Source organism: Rhipicephalus microplus, chromosome 8 (assembly GCF_043290135.1).
Source record: "Rhipicephalus microplus isolate Deutch F79 chromosome 8, USDA_Rmic, whole genome shotgun sequence".
In the NCBI taxonomy this organism is placed as follows: Eukaryota; Metazoa; Arthropoda; class Arachnida; order Ixodida; family Ixodidae; genus Rhipicephalus; species Rhipicephalus microplus.
Window position 1 is genome coordinate 23653319 of NC_134707.1, and position 14360 is coordinate 23667678.

General features: G+C 49.7%; 1 protein-coding gene across 2 annotated transcripts in view; it reads left to right on the top strand.

Moving 5' to 3' along the window:
* LOC119164279 (ras-related and estrogen-regulated growth inhibitor-like protein) overlaps positions 1–14360 on the top strand; it is a 66303-nt gene that overhangs the window by 2902 nt on the left and 49041 nt on the right. Inside the window, exon 2 of one of the 2 annotated variants that reach the window (XM_075871314.1) lies at positions 800–2145. In XM_075871314.1, the coding sequence (XP_075727429.1) occupies positions 2082–2145 (64 nt within the window). In that variant the 5' untranslated portion in view covers positions 800–2081. The remainder of the gene's footprint in view (positions 1–799; positions 2146–14360) is intronic. The other variant, XM_037416425.2, reaches the window with a different exon arrangement.

A 14360-nucleotide genomic window follows, 5' to 3' on the forward strand; every position in this document is an offset into this window, starting at 1 on the left:
AGTTCGAAGCTCATACTTCTGAAATAGTAAATGCGTTACGGGAAAATGTGCCATGCGTAACAACTGTTACCGGTGTTACCGGTGTGAAATACTTACGGTGGAATAGGTACATCTCGGTGGAATAGATACAGCGCTCGTGTTGTCCTACACTTCGTCTGCGTTTTTCTTGCGCTGTGAGTTATCGAAAATAAACTATCACCCAACTAACCTACATTTCCCTTATTGTACACCTTCCAATATGTGCTAAATGTCGGGCTCTTTTATAGTCAGACGAACGATGTTATTCCGCCCACCGCATCGTCTTTTGGGCATCGTACATTAACGCATAGGGCTTCTTACAAGATGGCAGGGCACGTTGCCATGTCGTTGCACAATAAAGAACATCGGATGGCCCGCAATTCCGGAACTTTTCTCTACGACGTGGCTCACAATCAAATCGAGGTTTTAGGACGTAATACTCCCAATAGTATTTTTATTCATCAGTGACGTCAATGTTGCGATGCTATCGAAGCTAAATTATATCACCGAGAGAAACACACATCGAGCCGCCAGCAAGGTACACGTATGCTTCGTTGGAAGGCTTCGAGAATCCGTTGCTGTGCCAGCAAACGGCCGTGATACACCCGCTGCTCAAACTGCAATTTACTGCACGAAAGCTACACGGCCTCTTAAGAACGGCAGCCATCGTATAAATATCTCTGTCTACCAACGCGCGGCATTCATTCCTCAAGCCAGGTGTGTGACTGTGCGTCTCTCTCGCCCATTGCGTAACTCATAACCGGTGGCACATTCTTTTCAGAAGGACCACCACTCGGGACCCCTTCGAAGAAAGCCTTTGGCGCCAGAGGGCACAAGGAGACCGACTGTTTGCGGGGATATTCGTTCGACATCAGGACGTCGTGTACAAGTTTCTTTGGGCCCCGAAGACGGAGCGCATATCTTCAGCCCTACCGAAGCCATCGGGTTAGCCGCTAAAGAAGTCGGCATATCGAACAGGGAAGCTGGAAAGCTCGGCAGGCCCGTAACCCCGATCGTGAACCGCCACTCCGTCGTCTCCAGCACCGAGAAATTCCGCGGAGGACACACGGGAGATTGGCGAGAGAGAGAAAGAGAGAAAAAGGCACCCAGCAAAACGTGAACGCACACACAACGCTCTCGGCGAAAGACCAGAAGAGACGGGCAGGTGCTTGCTGCCAGCTTCGAAACTAGAAGGCCTCTGCGGCGGCAGCAATCACACGCAAGAGCGGACCGAAGACAAACGTGACGCTTTCGACGTGTGTGCCTCGTGTTCTGCTTGCCGTTTCTTACGACCGAGTGCGGCCCCGTCCACGGTTCGACAAGAAACTTATACCACTTCTTGCTCGAGGAGTTCGTAGCGCGGACGTTCCCCCGGAGGGGCTCGCCTGCCTACGTACCCTGACTGCCTAGCAGCGAGCGAAAAGGGCGCTCTCTTCCAGGCCCCAGCGAACGGCTCACTGCATCGGGAACATCTCTTCTCCGACGCGCTTCTTTTCCTTTATTGCTCCGCCTCTATCACGAGTGGCTTCTTCCTCCTCATCCCCGCTCGCTCGCTCCGGCCTCCGGGAGAAGGTCAAGAGAACCACCTGGCCGAAGAAGAAGAGTGTGCCGACCGGCGCGAAAACGTAAGCGCGAAAGCGGTTCGTTGTGAGGGCCACCGTAGCACCTTCTCGGTTTCTTTGATTATTTTCTCTCCGGCGTGGCTCCGTTCGACTCACGCCTTTTTCGCTTGGAGTTTGTCGTTCCGAAAGACCAGGATCTCTGTTTTGACTGGGTCCGCCCGGACAAGCTTGACACATTTGTGCGTGCTGTGTGTGGGTGTGTTAGTGTCTCTCAGTACGCCGGTTCATCGGCCGTCTTCTAAAAGCACATCTGTCGGCGAGAGTGTCGCCGAATTGTTATTCACTGCCTGCCGGGACGGCCATCGCTTCGGTTATACTTTGGAAGTAGAATGGCCGCTCAAGACTTCGTCTGGGGTTGCGCGAACTGCTGAAGAATAGTTCTTCGAAGTTCGAAGTAAGAGTCGTGGCAAGTGAAAGCCGACCTCGAAGATTACATCGAGGATGACCAACCGAGCGAATCGTATCAAGGTTGCCGTCCTTGGTGGGCCAAGGTCCGGAAAGTCTGGTGAGTGGATCGGTACATGAAATCTTGTTGCTTTCTCACTTTGACCTCTTGACCCCTCCCTTTGGCGTTCCGATGCCGCTGTCCCCCTACTGTGTCGCTCTGTCTTGTTGGCACCTCCGCATGATAGACGATTTGCTGTGACCTTTGCGGTCCTATATTCCTGCCTGTCAAGAGAGATCGCTTTCCAAAGCTATACTTGTGCCAATGTGGTAGAAAAAGTGTGTTTTTTTTTTCAGAGGTTGTTTGCTCCGACAGAAGAGCCTTGTAGTCTTTGTGGATAAACACTTATTTTGTTGATTGCTTCTGCCAGTGAGGGATCAGTGAATAAGGTTTCCTTGATAAGCCGTGTGTTTTTTTTATTGATATGATATATAAGGAGATGAAAGCCGTGTGTTCTTTGTTTAAAAAAATATAGTAGAATAAGAATGTAGCCACAATACCGAGACACATTCGAGCGTGCACTTTTACAGCGAAAGCTGTTATGTGATAACAACACAGATAAAGTGCGTCCCGTAGTTGTCCACCGCCTCCGCCGGTATCCGTAACCGCTATAAGCACACCAAGAACATAATGAGATTCGAGCCTGGGTGCCTTAAGTCGCAGACCAATATTCTACCACTCAGTCACGACGGTGCTTGGAACGTCCTTGCATATTGTTCCTAGGCAGGCTTGATTCCGGGATAGGAATCTGTTTGAGTAATAAAGCGTTATGGAAGAGGAAAAAAAACTATTGAGTGGGTCGTCAAATGCTCCAGCCACATTACAGAATCTTGATATTGTTCACCTATCAACTCTGGAGCATAACCACTGTGAGAGATTGTGGGGATTACAAAAGCGTCTGGCATAATTCTTCATCGTCGTCAGCCACAGCACACAAAATTTGCTCAAAGTTTCTAGCAAGTGTAGAGCAGGTACCACGCTTCTCTGAAAAATGACGAAGAATGGCATAGTAAATGCCTGCCTACTCCACAATTGTTATTGGCGTTATGGGTACCCTGCAAGTGTGCTTGCAACAGCTACCCAAATAATGTAATAAAAAAAGCTCTTCAAGGCCTTATAGCTTTCGCTGTGATAGTATTGCACGTTTAGTGAAGGCCTGACTTTTTTTTTTGATTAACAGTTTCCACATTTAAACGTTCGTGTCAGTGCAGAACCTGTGCGCTAACAGGGAACACTTAAGGCCGTGGTAAAATACTGATAATAAACCGCATTACTTGTCCTTTACAGGTAAATCATCTTCTAGATGGAGTGCTTGAATGTGTGCCTATAATCTTGCTGGCGCCTTTACTACAAGTAACCTGGGCTGAGTAAACAATGTCCAATTATAATAGCAGATAACTTTACTAGCTAATTGGTAGTCATGTTAAAAACACAAGACCTGCGAACGTAAACTAGACAAGAGAGAAGTCGCAACGGGAGCATTTGTAGTGCCTTGAACTCTTTTGCGTCCATGCTTGTACACCCTTTCTCTTTAACAATGCGAATTGCTCGCTTGGTTTTGCTGGCTAATGTAAAAACGGCCCAACGTGAGTTATTCCCTGCAAACACACATGAATATTGTAACGGTAGGATGAGAACGACGAAGAAGACAAAGAGGAGGACGATGTTGTCAGATCTGTGAGCCAACTGGGCGCCATCTTGTCCACCACCGAGTTTATTCCTCGTTTTATAAAGTAAAGTTATTCTCCCGTAACATCATTGGTGGGAGGTGCGGGGTACTCACTTCACGCAAAACGGAGCTTCGTAGCGGGCGCCTAGTGGTCTCCCCCATGGCGACTGCAGTCAACAATGCCGACCCTTCCCCGTCTACCGTGCCTTCTCCAACTACGTCCGTGCTTTCTCCAACTGGACCGTCAACCCTCATCTTGGAGCCCCCGAGAGATCCAGGTACCTTTTCTGGCACTGATGGCATTGACGTAGAAGCCTGGCTGAAGTCATACGAACGAGTGGGTGTACGTATGCGATGGGATCCAACGCTCATGCTGGCCAACGTGATTTTTTATCTCAGAGGTACCGCAAAGGTCTGGTACGAGACGCACGAGGAAGAACTGACTAGCTGGGAGTTATGCAAGCAAAAGCTCCGGGAGCTATTTGGCAGGCCTGTGGAAAGTCAACGCGCCGCCCAAAACGAGCTCGCACGTCGAGTTCAGACGTGCACCGAATCATACCTCACGTACATTCAGGACGTGCTCGCTTTGTGCCGCAAGGTAGACTCGCAGATGTCCGAAGCCGATAAGGTTGGCCATATTATTAAGGGCATAGCAGATGACGCCTTTCACCTTCTTGTGTTCAAGAATTCATCTACGGTCCACGACATTATTTCTGAATGCCGGCGCTTTGAAGAAGCGAAGAGCCGCCGTGTTCTCCACCAGTTTGCCCGGCTTCCAAACACGGCTGCAACGTCCACATGCGAAGACCCTCGCCTGCCTTCTACGGAAAGTCCCGGTGACGTTGTCCGTATTGTCCGTCGGGAAATAGAAGCCGCAGCTCCACTCGTGTCAGCCTCCCCCAACTCCGAAAGCTATCACGCCACCGTCTCTCTCATACAGACCGTCGTGAGGCAAGAACTGGCCAACGCCGGCTTAAACGTCTGCTCCATTCATCGTCCAGACTACGCCACACCAAATCCACCCGTGACTGTCCCGCCCAACCGACGTTTTTCTGCCAGCCCACATTATCGCGACCCGGCGGTATGGCGCACCCCAGACGACCGGCCGATATGCTTCAATTGCGGTCGTATAGGCCACATTTCGCGTCACTGCCGTGCTTGGTCCAGCTCTGCTCCGTGGCCTCACCCTCCGCCCCATCGCCCACCTGTCTGGAATTCACGCTCATCACCGAAAACAGAGCCGCTAACGCCTGAGAATTCCTCGCGCCCCGATCCAGCCGCTCCCCTTCGCCACAACGCCGTTTCTCCCGCTCGCCCCCATCTCGCCGATCGCCGTCCCCAAGCTCGTTCCGGCGTTCACCTCCGGAAAACTGACGGGAGCAGCTCTTGGAGGTGATGCTGCAATACCGACCCGATCCCAAAATCCTCTACTGACCTTGCCCGCACATCAGAACCTTATCAATGTTGACGTCGACGGTGTACCTACTACAGCCCTCATTGACACTGGCGCACACGTGTCTATCATGAACGCTGACCTTAGAGCACGGCTGAAGAAAGTCCTTACTCCTGGCCCAACTCCTGTGGTCCGAACGGCCGATGGTGGAAAAGTCGCCGTAATTGGTGTGTGCTCAGCTCGCGTCAGCGTCGCCGGACACCACACATCAGTTCTGTTTTATGTTTTAGAACACTGCCCTAATGACATAATTTTGGGCCAAGACTTTTTGTCTGAACATTCGGCCTTGATAGACTGCTCTGCCGGTATAGTGCAACTCGCTCTACCTAATGTTGTTGATCCTCCAAGTTGCCCTCCAAGTCGGCTTTGTTCTACAGAACACCTGCGTCTCCCTCAACGAACAGTAGCTTACATAGGCGTCTCCCCTGTTCCACCTGTCCCAGACGGTGTTTATATTGTGTCCCCCAATGTTGACGTCCTGCTTTCGCACAACGTTGCGTTTCCTCACACCGTCATCACTATTACGGCCAATGCATCCTGCCTACCCTTAGTGAATTTTTCACTATGTACACAAGTCCTCCCTCGTGGTATATCTCTAGCCGAGATCGTGCCGGCGGCAGAGTGCCATATTTGCACTCTAAGTTATGACAGCATCCCGAGTGCCGAAAAAACTTCGTCTACTCCTCCATCAGACCAAAGTGTGTTAACCAAGATGATTGCCCCCGACTTGCCGAAAGAACAAGCTAACGACCTGCGTTCCCTGCTTGCATCTTTTTGGGACATCTTCGACCTTGGCGACCGCCCACTCGGCCAGACGTCCGTTGTTAAGCACCGGATTGATACAGGCGATACGAGTCCAATCCATCGGAGACCCTACCGTGTTTCCCATGCAGAGCGGCGCATCATCCAACAGGAGGTCGACAAAATGCTTTCTCGGAATATCATCGAGCCTTCATGCAGTCCCTGGGCGTCCCCTGTTGTACTTGTAAAGAAGAAGGACAACAGCTGGAGATTTTGCGTCGATTATCGCCATTTAAACAAAATAACGAAGAAGGACGTCTACCCTTTACCACGCATAGACGATGCCCTGGATTGCCTTCACGGCGCAAAATATTTTTCCTCCATTGACCTCCGCTCTGGGTACTGGCAGATTGCCGTTGATGACATGGACCGTGAGAAGACGGCGTTTATCACTCCCGACGGCCTTTACGAGTTTAAAGTGATGCCATTCGGTTTATGTAATGCGCCCGCCACATTCGAACGTATGATGGACGCTCTGTTGCACGGCTTCAAGTGGTCCATCTGCCTGTGCTACCTGGACGACGTTATCGTTTTTTCGCCTTCTTTTGCGACGCACCTTGAAAGGCTATCGAAAATCTTATCTGTCTTTCGTAAGGCGGGCCTGCAACTCAATTCGGCAAAGTGCCACTTCGGCCGTCGTGAAATTTCTGTCCTCGGACACCTCGTTGATTCCGTGGGGGTTCGCCCTGATCAAGATAAAATACGCGCAGTAAGAGATTTCCCTGTACCAACCTGTACCAAAGACGTTCGCAGTTTCGTTGGCCTCTGTTCTTACTTCCGCCGCTTTGTTAAAAACTTCGCCGACGTAGCACGCCCTCTCACTCAACTTCTCAAAAAAGACGCTGGCTTCATCTGGGGCCCTGAGCAAGCAGATGCGTTTCAAAATCTAGTGTGTCTGCTTACGTCTCCGCCTATCCTCGCCCACTTTGATATTTCATCTCCAACAGAAGTTCGTACAGACGCAAGTGGCTATGGCATCGGTGCAGTCCTCGCCCAGAAACAACAAGGACGAGACCGTGTTGTTGCTTATGCCAGCCGCCTTCTTTCGCCTGCTGAAAGAAAATATTCAATAACCGAACGGGAATGTTTGGCACTTGTTTGGGCAGTCGGTAAATTTCGTCCCTATTTGTACGGCCGGCCATTCACAGTAATCACAGATCACCACGCCTTGTGCTGGCTTTCGTCCCTTAAAGACCCTTCAGGCCGTCTTGGCCGTTGGGCGCTGCGCCTTCAAGAATTTGATTACTCAGTCCTGTATAAAACCGGCCGCCTGCATCAAGATGCGGACTGCTTGTCCCGGTATCCTGTCGACCCTCCAGACGGCGACTCCTCTAAAACAACCCTTCCTATCGACGTTTTCTCTCTATCCGCGTTTCATGACATTGGAATCGAGCAGCGACGAGATACTTTCTTGGACGGTATTATCCGAAGGCTCACATCGGCGAGGCCCGACCCTTCCCTTCGAATGTTTGAAATACATGATGGTGTATTGTACCGTTGCAATATGCGTCCTGACGGCCCCGAAAGACTACTCGTCGTTCCCATTCAATTGCGTCACACTGTTCTCGCCCAGCTTCATGATGCACCTACAGCGGGTCACCTCGGCGTGTCACGGACCTACGACAGAGTTCGCCGGCGCTTCTTCTGGCCTGGCATGTACCGCGACGTCTGCCGTTATATTGCAGCCTGCGACCCTTGTCAACGACGGAAAAAACCAAATGCCCCTCCGGCCGGACGTCTTCAGCCACTGCACATCCCACAAGACCCATTCTACCGTGTTGGCGTGGACCTGCTTGGCCCTTTTCCTACGTCAGCTGCGGGTAATCGGTGGATTGCAGTAGCAACCGATTATGCTACCCGATACGCGATCACACGGGCCCTTCCAACCAGCTGTGCAACTGACGTGGCCGATTTCCTTCTGGAGGACGTCATCTTACATCATGGCGCCCCTCGACAACTCCTTACCGACCGAGGCAGCTACTTCCTTTCCAAAGTGGTTGATGACCTCCTCCGCTCCTGCGCCACTAAACACAAGCTCTCGACTGCTTACCATCCACAAACAAATGGTCTAACGGAGCGCCTCAATCGCACTCTCACGGACATGCTCTCCATGTATGTCTCCGCCGATCACCGCGACTGGGACACTACGTTACCGTTTGTAACATTCGCGTACAATTCTTCCAGACACGACACCGCTGGGTTCTCTCCTTTTTTTCTGTTGTTCGGCCGTGACCCTGCGCTACCTTTCGACACCCTCCTGCCGGCCGGACTAAATGACAAGTCTCAGTACGCTCGTGATGCAATAATGAAGGCCCAAGCGGCACGCCAAGTTGCTCGACGACGCTTACTGGACTCCCAGGACAATCAGAAGAGCGTATACGACGCCCGCCATCGTGACGTCCACTTCACACCCGGAGATCTCGTTCTGTTATGGTTCCCCTCGCGCCGCGTTGGACTTTCGGAGAAGTTACTCCCACGCTATTCAGGTCCCTACCGTATCTTACGCCAAGTAACTGACGTCACATACGAAATCACCCCTACGGACCCCGCCATCCTTCACCCTCACACTGACGTAGTGCATGTTACGCGACTCAAACCGTATTACTCCAGTGCCTCCTGATTAGCACCGGGTCGGTGCTCCAGCCGCCGGGGAAATCATGTAACGGTAGGATGAGAACGACGAAGAAGACAAAGAGGAGGACGATGTTGTCAGATCTGTGAGCCAACTGGGCGCCATCTTGTCCACCACCGAGTTTATTCCTCGTTTTATAAAGTAAAGTTATTCTCCCGTAACAATATGCTCTTTCGAGAGTGAAAAACGCGGACGTGACCTTGCACTCAAGCGAGACTCTTAATTTTTGTATTTGTCAAGGTTACAGACACTAAGATGTTTGTCATCACGCTGTTTCAAGCGATTACTCATACCTTGGAAATGTGTATGCACGATTACTTACCTTTGCGTCATAGAGGCGTTGCAGTGATATCGGATAAGGAAGAAGGGGTTACTTGAAGGTGCTACGAGGGGTTACGTGAAGATGAATGAATCAGCATCATGGGCCCTGCCACGTAATTGGAAAACGTAATCTGCTCATCGCCGTGATACATTGAATACTGAAAATGAGCTTTACACCATCGAACAACTAGAACGATGACGGTGGGTGATGCATGAATTGTGTCTTTTTCCGTTGGGTACATCCTAGCCAACAAAGAGACAATGAAGCGAAGGATAGTATAGGAGACATTACGTTCATACTTCAGCTTCGCTAAATTAGTTATATGACAAATAGAAAAAGCTAAAGCATTTGAAAAATCTACTTGACCAGGTAGAAACCAAGCCCACAAACATCGAATAACATGCCCGATGATCTTTCCATTGAGCTTCAGCGGTGTTTGTGTTCCCATTTACATTACTAGGCATTCATGTTTTCTTTTTCGTAATCCTGGTACTGCTAGCCAGAGCTAGCCAGTTTGCCATGCCTCCATGTAAGAGGCCATAGTTAAGTAAAGCCATCACAACTAGGCACATGTCTTCATTCGAAGCTTCATCGCATTTTCTTCGAGTGATTCCTTACTTGTCATAGTTGCCAGCACTAGTGATGTATTCATCACAAGAGCGAGTCCTTGCACTCGACCTTTCAGTCGCGGGAACGTTTTTTTTTCGCCTGTATCGAGACTGCCTGGTTAGTTATCTTTCGGATTCATCCGGTAGCTTATAAATGCGGTTGATCTTGTTTTCGACGTCTTATTTGTGCATTGAGTTCACAGGACTCACATAAGACTGGACTGTTCCCCCTAAACACTTACGCATTTTTGAAGAAATCGCGAAACTACACACTGAGAACGAAAACGACAAGGTACAAGCTGTTCGTAATGTAAAATTTTGCATCCTACAAAGAATACTCAGTACTTCCTAGTACAATGTACGTGTTTATTACGGAACACATAGCGAACGTTGGGTTTGAAAGAAACTTGAACAGCCTAGCAAGCTGTTTTGATTGCGCTGTGACCTTGATGACAATAAAATAAACCATAGTAGTCCTTGATTATGTCATGCATGGCTCTATGGGACGTTCATTAAATTATTACCGGAACCACCATGGTGATTTTGTGACTAAGGTACTCGGCTGCTGACCCGCAGGTCGCGGGATCAAATACCGGCTGCGGCGGCTGCATATCCGGTGGAGGCGGAAATGTTGTAGGCCCGTTTGCTGGGATTTAGGAGCACGTTAAAGAACCCCAGATGGTCGAAAGTTCCGGAGCCCTCCACTACGGCGTCTCTCATAATCATATGGTGGTTTTGAGACGTTAAGCACCGCATATAAATCAATCAATCACGTTTATACCTATCCTGGCTATAATCGCTTGGAAAGAAATGCGAAACAAAAAAAGCACGTAAATTCTGCACTGTTCGCGTTTTTTCCCCACCACGTCAGTGCGTCAGATCATCCAGCTTCCGCTGTGACGTCACATTGCTTTGTTACGTCACAGCGTGTTTCTCAGGGATCTCTGCAGGTATATTAACAAGAACCTTAAACCACGTTAGGTTCTTGAGACGGTTGAATTGATCTGGGTGGTTTGACGTTCCGAAACAGCCTTTTAAATATGAGAGACGCCCAAGTGGACGGCTCCGGAAATTTCGACTAACTGGGGTTCTGTACCGAATTCTAAGCACACAGGCCTACATCATTTTCGCCTGCGTCAAAAATGCAGCCACCATAGCCGGGATTCAATCCCACGACCCGCGGGTTAGCAGCCGTGTACCTTAGCCACTAGACCACCATGGCGGTGCAGCTCCGCGAGATTGTAAGTATTAGATACAGCTGTAGGCCATCGTTGACGACTCGTCAACGGCAATTGATTTACTCACAAAGGCCTTACGAATTTCAATTTGCCGCTGATGCTACGATGAGACATCAGAAGCGTATTAATCAGTTACATGCCACTTAATAGGAACACCATTATTTTCACGAGTTCTCTGCAATTGATGTCATCTTGGTGACCACCCACATTACAGAGCCACCGATTGTAATTTCGTTTAAATCGACCCGTTCTATTCCAACCTTTCTCAAGCCAATGTTCGTGGTTTTCAATGTTTGTCAAGGTTGCTTCTTGGCGACAGTCATTTAGGTAGTCTTTATTAATTCGCGTAGTCAACTGTTCGAACAGCATTTGCCCCTCAAGGATTCCAGAAAGCGATCAGGCAAGTTCATCGTCTGCCGCAACTCTCAAGCCCTTCTACGAGGCCAGATGTACTGCAGATGACTCGCGAGGAGCCGAAGCAGACGCATCAAACAGAAGCGGGCCGCCGAGAGAGTCAACAGGAGCAAACGCTAATGCTAAGACATACATAGACAAGCCAAGACGGACGACTCGGCCGCGTCGAGGGCCCGCTCGAACAAGAAAGCGCCGATCGTGACCGACTCTAGTCGGTCCTGAAGTTCGGTGAACTTGAAGGGCGATCGCGTATCTTTGTTTGTTTGCTTCAATCTCGGTGTCCCTGTCCACACGTGAGTGTTTGCTGCGGTGACATTTATTAAAGATAGCAGAGGGGAGCCAATCACTGCCAATAGAACCGGACTGCCGTGTTGGGTAGTGGATGAGGTAAGGAGGGGGGGGGGGGAGGGTTAACAGCTAAGAAGGAAACGCGGTCAATGGGATAGTGGTCATCTGTTCTTTAGCGCCCCGGTGGCAGCCGCAACGCCGTCGGCGCGATATTAAACGGCTAGCTGCCGGCTTTTTCGTTTTTATTTTGTTCGAGCAGTGTCTCGCCGGTGTTTCTTCTTTATTATGTCTCTTTTAGAAACCGATTTTGCCTGGTCTGGCTGTGTGCGCGCGCTCCTTGAGTTGTATGAACGAGACACTGGCGTACCTTACCCGGCGAAGGCAAAATGTAGGTTGCGTTCTACAACAACCAACTCCACAGCTGCCGGGTTAGTGAACTCCAAAGGGTCCTCACATCTTACACGTGAAGAACTGCGCGCGCTGTGGATGCCGCTTGAAGCTGTTCGCGTCGCCCGCTTTTGCACTGGCTGTACGAGACGAACGCGTTTGAAAGCAGATGTCTGGAATCCTTTATCGAAGGCGTGAAAGAGACGGCAGGAGGAGGGGAAAGAGGGGGCGTGTGTTGTCCGATTTGAACAGGGCGTTCGTTTTCTGCTTGCGCCCAGCTTGACGCCTTGTCGCTCGCCAGTGCGCAGTCGATCGAGACCGCGGTGACCTTAAAATAAAGGATTCCCGTTCGTACAAGAAGAGTGCCCACCCCTCCCTCAGTTTTTCCTGCATGTCCACGGTGTCTGCAGTTGTGTCCCTGTCTCGGAGTCCGAGTGCAAAAAAAAAAAAAGGTTGTACTTCAAATTGGCACACGGCGAGGATGACCGAGTGGTGGCGTGCTGTGTGGTGTGACGTAACAGGGTCTGACGAGATTAGCGGGCGAGACCTCGCTTGTGCGGGTGCTGAGATTTAACGCCTCGTGCCTTCACTGTCCTCTTCCCAGCTGGAGAATGGAGCGTGCTGGCATGCGAGCAGGTTTCGTTCACTTTTTTTTCTGGCAAGAAGAGTTTGTTTTGAAGATGCATCGACAATCAGGTGTATTCGGGGTGGTCGTGCTTCGCGCGCGCTTTTCGGCCTTTCGTTGATTCATACTTCATTTTGCCGTCCTTGCACTTGAGCTACATGAAAGTACGCAACAGGCGTTCTGATTCCGTAGCAGTAGAAATGTGTCTTGGCGCCAGTAGTGTGTTTAAAGAAATGTATTTCAAAGACTGATGGGCATTCAAATGTGTTACGTGCCGCTCGGATGGGCTTAAGCAGGTCGAACATTATGTTTCCCATAATGGAGTGCCTAGCCGGTTGTCAGGGGTGCATTGCCGCTCTAGCGATGGCTTTGCACACGCGTCGTTAGATACGATTTGTACACATGCGGGAGTCTGTATACATCGGCACACAAAACAAATAAACCCGAGGACTACGAGTGACGGTTCTGTAAGAAGATTTGTACTTACTTTCTGTACACTTTTCTTTGTAACCCTCTCTTCCCTCTCTGAGAAAAAAGCGAAATGCTTGAATTGCTGTAAAAAGAAAACAAAAACAAAACATGAGCGTTAATGTCCCTTATGGCCTGACTCATCGCACAGTTTCCAGCCTCCATAAGAGACGAAGCCATGAGCGGCCATACACCGCTGTTTAGAAATGATTGTTGAAAGACTGACTGGATATCCACCTTTGTCTACTTATACGGAGCATACATCCTTTTAACGTACCACCAATGAACTCCCTATAAGATAGAAAGAACCGACTTGCCAAAGGTACGATTTTCGTTTGTACAGAAACTGACGCGCTCGAAAGATTATGTTCGATCCACTAAGTTTCTTTACAGAAGCGTACGCAGCATAAATGTTTCAACCCTCTAGAATTTTGCAAGCGAAGCTGCGTGCGCTCGTATTTTTCCGTCATGGCACAGCCCAACTCAAAAAGAAATGGATATCAATGAAGATCCTGCCTGATGGCAGTTTCAGGGGTAATGCGTATCGATACCGCAATGTCATTGCAAGGCACGCTGCAGTCAGGAATTCCGGACTTATTTTGACCCAAGGGGCTTTTACAACGTGAAACTTAATTCAAGAAATTGACAATACTGGCATTTCGCCCCAACAGAAGAGTGAACGCCGTCTATATCCGAGGCAGCCGTTACCCGTCTATTACCCATTGGCAAATGAGTAAGCCTAATGAATAGAGCTGGCACTGAATTTCAGTTGAAGCAACGTGGCCAACTCTGCTTGAAGCACGCTGTTTATTTTGCCAACGAAACTAAAGTGGCATAGGAAGCCGTTATATTAGAGAGATTTAGTTGTGCCTCCGCACAACTCGTATGGACGCAGCCTGTCATTGAAAATGGCTAGCAGGCTGGATCCGTACGGCTGTTGTGGACGTGAAAACAAATCTGTGCAATGTGTACACTGAACCGTTCTGTAGTCCTTGAATGAAGACAGCGAACTGACCTTGCCGTTAACGGATTAAAATGCCTGCGAAGCAGCTAAAGTTAAAGGTCTTTCACTTCAGGTATATCAAGTTGAGACAAAGGCTCCTATTCGAGACAAGAAAAGAGGTGGGATGTCCAGGAATTCTTCATTCCGCGCTCTCACCTTAAGGAACGCAGAACAGGAAGCGTAAGAAAAGTATGATGAAAGCACTTATTGTCACAGCGGTTACAAGGCCTTCACGACGCCGTTCGGCAATGCATTCCAATCCCAATCGGCTCTTTGAACAAAATGGTGGGCTTGCATTCATGTCTCCAACGCAGAAAAGTCCGAACGAATACCAGGGCCAGACCGACAGTACAATCGCTTCGCACGC